We start from the raw sequence: 6648 nt of genomic DNA, 5'->3' as shown, positions 1-6648 counted from the left end.
TTCTTTTATGTATTTAACAGGGTATATAGGGACTCACTATGTAGAATAGACTTTTAGTGATTCTCCCATTTTCAGCCTCCCAAGCGCTGAGAGTACAGGCACAAGCCACCATGCCTAGTCTCAATGGCCATCTCAACATTCCCCAGGGATCAAACAAAGGCCTAAGCAGGCACTTTAGTCCACTAAGCTATCCTGGCTGGCCCTTAAAAATTTATTTTACAGAGTATAATAATAATTGATAAAGACATTAGAAATGATGCACATTTAGAAGACCAAGATGAGAAGTATTCTTTTGTATTTACAGATTGGATTGCAGATATCAGCATACAGAGTTAGTCAAAGTGAAAATTCTAAACATTAACTGCTATTTTCAAAAAAGGCTGATGGAAATTATTAACACAAGCATCTCAGAAAAAGATAATTGACAGAGTTCAATTATAAAATATAGGTGGTAGATCCAAAAATACTGGATGAACATGGCTGCACTGATATAGGTTCTACAATCTGAGGTACAGGATCTCAGGACAAATCCTGAGGGCATTTCACTGACCTTCTCAGACCAAAAAGCTACAACTCTTGTTGCATAGGTCCTGCTTTACCTTGGTCTTAACCATCCAGCAGAAAAGTATGAAGACGAAATTATAAGAAATAAAGCCATGCTGTTAAGTTGAGCTGTGGGGGACTCAGGTCAATAATTTCTGACATTGCCAGTTAAACAGAAGACCCAATGCTATTATGGGCTACTGGACTCTTTTAGAATATTTTGCTGAGTTTACACACCTATAATATTGAATAACAGAACTTAGAAAAAATGGGGTATACCGATGAATGTCCATTTTGTATCTGTGTATTCAAAGTGGTTGGGATAGATATATAGTTGCATTCTCTTAATGAATAGAATGATTTGTTCTAATGGTGTTTGTAAATAGGATCACAAGTCCGCATCTTGTACAACAATTAACCACTAAGAAGAATATATGCAGTGTATTATTTGTTGAAAAAAAAAATAAAAAAAAAAATACTGGATGAAACAGATTTTAAAGCATTATTGTGAGAATGTTCTGTCAAATTAGGGTAAATACATTTAAAATTAAGGACCAGGAGAAATACTTAGGAAAGATACAGGATTTATTTTTTTAACAAAACCAGAAGGATATGTAAAGGCCCTTGGTTCAATCCCCGGTATTTCAGTTACGTACTTTTCTTAATTAAGAAAAAATAAGCCTAACAAAGTGTTTAGCAAAATAGGTATGAAAAATGAAAAAAGTAAATAGAACTAAAACACAGAATAGAAATTACACAATCTAAAGAAGAAAATGCTGGCATGAAAAAAGGAAAAAGGCACTGCAAGAGGCCTATAAAACAAAACAGTGTAATTTGAATCTGAACAGAAAAAAGATTACTGGTGATGAGTACCTAACAAAATAGTTTTCAGAAAAGAAAACAGTGAATAGGATAAAGAAAGAATGAAACTACACAATGACAACAAGGGCAATTCATCGAAACATATGAAGCCTCAATATATTTATAGTCCTAAGACAAAAGCTTCAAAATAAGGGAAGGGGAGAAAAACCACAAAGACAACTGAACAGAGACAACTGGACTTCAATGTTCATGTTTCAATCAGTAAAATGACCAACAATTCATCAGGGCCTAGAAAAATCAGAAAATACCATTAACAAGTTTGATCCACTCCACCACTCAGAACATTTTAAATGCCTAAACAAGTCACAGCTGAACAAGTGTCACAAAAGAATGTATACAATTTTACGGAATTTTAAAAAGAAAGGAAAAGCAAATACACTGAAGTTTATGGGATCTGCTTAGGCAGAGCTTAAAGGGAAATGTGTAACACAAAAATGTTAAGAGAAAGTATCAAATCAGTGATATAAACTTCAATTTAAAAATACTAAAAAAGAGCCAGGGAGATGGCTCAGTACAATAAGTGCTTGCCTGGCAAGTGCAAGGGTCTGAGTTCAATCTCTGGTTCTGCCACCCACACCCACACCGACACACCCAGAGATTTGTGGCAAGGGAGATGGCTCAGTAGAATAAGCACTTCCCTGACAAGTGCAAGGGCCTGAGTTCAATCCCAGGTTATGCAAAAAAAAAAAAAAAAAAAAAAAAACTAAAAAAGAAAATTTGAACCAAGAGCAAAAAAAGGAAGAACAATGAACAAAAATCAGTGAAGCATCAGTGTAATCCCTACTAAAACTCCAATGACATATTTTATAAAATTAGATTTAAAATATGCATGCAAAATCTTAAGGGACCCCACATAGCCAAAGCAACCTTCAAAAAGAAACACATGAAAGGCCAATATTCTTGAATTGCAAAACAGCATAAAGACTTAGATATAAAAAAATGGAAAAGAGAATCCAGAGATAAACTGTTGCATGTAGAGTGCAGTGATATCTAACGTGTGTCAAGACCATTCAATGGGGGTAACGACAGACTTCAATAAGTGGTTCTGAGAAAGCTGAATACATTTATGTGTAAAAGAATGAAGTTGTATCCTTACACAACATACAAAATTTAAATGGATAAGAGACATATAAAAGATATGAGAAGAGCACACAGGAAGAAAGCTTCATGACAATGGACCTAGCAAAGACTTCTCAGATACAATGCCAAAGGCATTAACGACGATAAAATAAGTACAATAGACTTCAACAACAAATCAACACAATCCCCTCCCCAAAACTCAAACTCTATGTATCAAACAATACTACCAACAGTAAAAAGGCAACCCACAGAAGGGGAGAAAACGTTTTCAAATCACCTATGTGATAAGTGATTTAATATCCAAAAATAAACAGAAGTTCATAACAAAAGCAAACATTAAAAGAAAATCCCACAGCTGAAAACTAAAATCAAACTCAAGTAACACATGCAAATTAAACAGATAATCCTTTAAAGAAGATATGATTGGCTAATACAGACATAGGACATATTCAACATCACCAAATATAGCAATGAGAAATGAAAATCAAAACCACAATGAGTTGTTTCATATTTTTTTTTAGAAATATGTAAAGAAAAAAAGGGCAAAAGCAAGAGTTCATAAGAACATGGAGAGAACACAGCGCTCAGGCACTATAACCATTAGTGTTGGGACTGTAGAGTTGAATAGAAAACAAAATGGTAGTTCCACAAAAATATTAAACAAGCTGGGAGTAGAGCACACACCTATAATCTCAACATTTGGGAGCCTAAGGCAGGAAGAAGATTGGAAGTTACACAAAGAAAAGAATGAAAGGGCAAATAAATTAAGAAAGCCATTCACAGGGCATTATAAATGTAATGGTAAGAAGAAATAGATCAAAACAAGGTATTAAAAATAACAGGAAACATGCACATTCCCGGTGGGACCGTGGGCGGCCCGGGCGGCGGCACGCAAGTGTGTGTGCAACTGAACACACAAAAGTATGGATATGGGAAACCAACCTCCTTCCATTACCAGGCTTCAGGAAATCCAAAAGGAAGTAAAAAGTATAGAACAGCAGGTACTCAGCTTCAGTGGCCTGTCAAATGACAAGAATTACAAGAAACTGGAGAGGATTCTAACAAAGCAACTTTTTGAAATTGACTTTGTAGATACAGAAGGAAAAGGAGACATTCAGCAAGCTAGGAAGAGGGCGGCACAGGAGACAGAGCATCTTCTCAAAGAGTTGGAGCAGAATGCAAACCACCCACACCGCCTCGAAATACAGAACATCTTCAAGGAGGCCCAGGCTCTCGTGAAAGAGAAGATCGTGCCCTTCTACAGCGGAGGCAGCTGCATAACTGATGAAATCGAGGAAGGCATCCAGGATATCATCCTGAGGCTAACACACGTTAAAACTGGGGGAAAGATCTCTTTGCGGAAAGCAAGGTATCACACACTAGCCAAGATCTGTGCTGTGCAAGAGATTGTCGAAGACTGCATGAAAAAGCAGCCTTCCCTGCCGCTCTCTGAAGATACACATCCCTCCGTCGCCAAGATCAACTCAGTGATGTGTGAAGTAAACAAGACCAGAGGTGTCGTCGTGGCGCTGCTGATGGGCGTGGACAGCAGGGAGACTTGCAAGCATCTGTTCTGCGAGCTCTCAGGGCTGCTTGCTGACCTCGATGCTTTATATGTGTGTGGCCACACAGAGATCAGAAACTACTGGAGGGAGGTGGTAGAAGACATCAACAAGTTACTGAAGTATTTGGATTTAGAAGAGGAAGCCGATACGACTCACACATTTGACTTGAGGTACAACCATTCCATTTTGAAAATAGAAAAGGTCCTCAAGAGGATGAGAGAAATAAAAAAGGAATTTCTCCAAGCCCAAAACCCTCCCGAATTGTATCTGAGCTCCAAGACAGAGCTGCAGGCTTTGATCAGCCCGCTGGATGAGGTGAGCCTGGAAAGAAACCCCTGCATCCAGGAGGCCAGGAGAAGGGCTGTCATTGAGGTGCAGACCCTGATCACACACATGGACCTGAGGGAGGCCCTGGAGAAGAGGAAGCAGTTGCCCTGTGAGGAGCACCCGTCCCATAAGGCGGTCTGGGAGGTTCTGGGAAACCTATCGGAGATCCAGGAAGAAGTCCTCTCCTTTGATGGCAATCGGACTGACAAGAACTACATCTGGCTGGAGGAGCTGCTGACCAAGCAGCTGCTGGCCCTGGACGCCATGGACCCGCAGGGCGAGGAGAGGTGTAAGGCTGCCTGGAAACAGGCCGTGAAGCTGGCCCAGAACATCCTCAGCTATCTCGACCTGAAATCTGACGAGTGGGAGTACTGAAGGGCCGGTGTGCTGGTGGCCTTCTCACTCGTTCTGCACTTGGTTATCCTGCACATCGTGGAGCGCTCTCAGCTCATGGAGCCTAAATGTGATTTATATGTGCATATTCCAATCTCAGTATTGATGACTTACGCAAATTATATTCTGGATCTCTGCTGCTTTTGATGTTGTGAAACAATTATTATTACAGCTCATTAACCTTTCAAAAAAAAAAAAAACAGGAAACAACAGACAGTAAAGAATAATAATCAAGAAAAATAGGAAGCCATTTAAACTGCCCAAATAGAGGGTTAAAGATGTAGCTCAATAGTAGAGCATTTGCTTAGCATGTGCAACCAACGACCAAAAGAGGAAAAAAAAAAAAAAAAGAAAGAAAGAAAAAAGAAAAAGAATAAAAAAGGAAGCATGAGGGAGAAAGAGAGGAAAAGGGGATGGAGACAGAAATACAAACATTAAGGGCCAGTGAGATAGCACAGCAGATTAAGTGCCTGCTTAGGCAAGCATAGGGAAAGGGGTTCAATCCCCAGTACTACATGCAGCAAGGGCTCTGGTCCCACCCCTAGGCACACTGAGCCACCACTGAGACCAGGTATGGTAGGGCACACCTGTAATTCCAGCACCAGGAAGGTTGAAAACAGAAGGATCATTGAGCCTGAACTCCCTAGTGAGATCCTGTACCAAATACATAAACTAAAAATATATATATATATATATATATATATATCATTAAGAGATTTTAGTACATGTTGGACATTTAATGTAATTCAAAATGTAAAAATGTCAAAGCATTTCATGAAAATATGGTCCACCTAAAACTAAAAGACCTGATTATAAGATGGCAGCAACTCTAAATATCACCTTATGGCACAAATCCGGAAAACATCATTATAATGAGGAAACAAGATACTCATTTTTTCCTTCACTTAAAAAAGAGAAATTAAATTCAGGGCTTAGTATTATCTTTGGAACAATCAGGAATCAGAAAGGTCTACAATGAATTTCTTTTTTTTTTTTTTTTGGCGGAACCATGGATTGAATTCAGGCCCTTGCCAGGGAAGTGCTTATTCCACTGAGCCATCTCCCCAGCCCCTACAGTGAATTTCAATAAATATAACTCTCCCAAAAAGAGGAGTTGGTGGGAGGGAGAGGAGGTGCTAAGAAAGAGATTCACATAGTACCTTTTGCATCATCAGAACCTGAAGCCAAAAGTTTGGGATCCATCAAATTAAAGTCAACACTCCAACACCTCTTCTCATGCTCCTGGATACAGCAGAAAGACAAAGGGAGACTTAGAAGACAGAATATAGACCTTAAAAATAAGTAAAGCCAAAAAAGTTTGTCACCAATTTACTGCTAGGAAAGAGAAGGAATGAAAGCAGATTATAAAAACTAAATTAAGATGCTGATGCACAGCAAATACAAATCTTTCATAAATATGTTTACAAAAGTTATTGCTTTTGGAAATGTATTTGACACATTCTAACATACAAATGTGTAGCGAAATCCTTTCAAAAAGCACCAGTATTATATAGCCATTACATACCTATAAAAATACTAAATAGTGACCTAAAATCTGTAATTATAAAGTACTGAAAAAAGCTCTATGATTAAGAAAGTAAAAATAAAATTGTTAAGTAACTAATGTCCAGATTTATTTACCTGATAGACCTTTGACCTCTGTCCTGTGAATCCATCCCATAGGATAACAGTGCCTTCATAATCACTGCTAGCTAACAGGTTCTTATGGTAACTACTCCAACTGATACAGCTGAGGAAAAAAAAAGAGTTAAAACTTAATTTGCACACAAGTAAATAGCAACCGGATATAAAGCAGAAAGATTAGGGCTCTTTTAAAGTGATCTACATATGTTCATAA

The 6648-nt window shown here is 38.3% G+C and overlaps 2 protein-coding genes across 6 annotated transcripts in view; one reads left to right on the top strand and one right to left on the bottom strand.

The window, feature by feature from the left end:
• Nucleotides 1–6648, bottom strand: part of Cop1 (COP1, E3 ubiquitin ligase) — a 212767-nt gene that overhangs the window by 64121 nt on the left and 141998 nt on the right. For all 5 annotated transcript variants that reach the window (XM_004626780.3, XM_023710244.1, XM_012513744.2 and 2 more), the window contains 2 exons: nucleotides 6432–6540; nucleotides 5951–6032 (listed from right to left, as the gene is read on the bottom strand). In XM_004626780.3, the coding sequence (XP_004626837.1) occupies nucleotides 5951–6032; nucleotides 6432–6540 (191 nt within the window). The remainder of the gene's footprint in view (nucleotides 1–5950; nucleotides 6033–6431; nucleotides 6541–6648) is intronic.
• On the top strand, nucleotides 3358–4969 carry LOC101587119 (BAG family molecular chaperone regulator 5-like). The gene has a single exon (XM_004626778.2). The coding sequence runs from the start codon at nucleotides 3429–3431 to the stop codon at nucleotides 4770–4772; it is 1344 nt and encodes a 447-aa protein (XP_004626835.1). The 5' UTR covers nucleotides 3358–3428; the 3' UTR covers nucleotides 4773–4969.

Source organism: Octodon degus, unplaced genomic scaffold (assembly GCF_000260255.1).
Source record: "Octodon degus isolate 3935 unplaced genomic scaffold, OctDeg1.0 scaffold00017, whole genome shotgun sequence".
Classification (NCBI taxonomy): domain Eukaryota; kingdom Metazoa; phylum Chordata; class Mammalia; order Rodentia; family Octodontidae; genus Octodon; species Octodon degus.
The sequence above is the reverse complement of the archived record's forward strand: the minus strand, read 5'-3'. Positions and strand labels throughout refer to the sequence as shown.

Excerpts from the sequence above, each read along its gene's own strand:
- LOC101587119 (XM_004626778.2), top strand. The coding sequence starts at position 3,429 with ATGGATATGGGAAACCAACCTCCTTCCATTACCAGGCTTCAGGAAATC.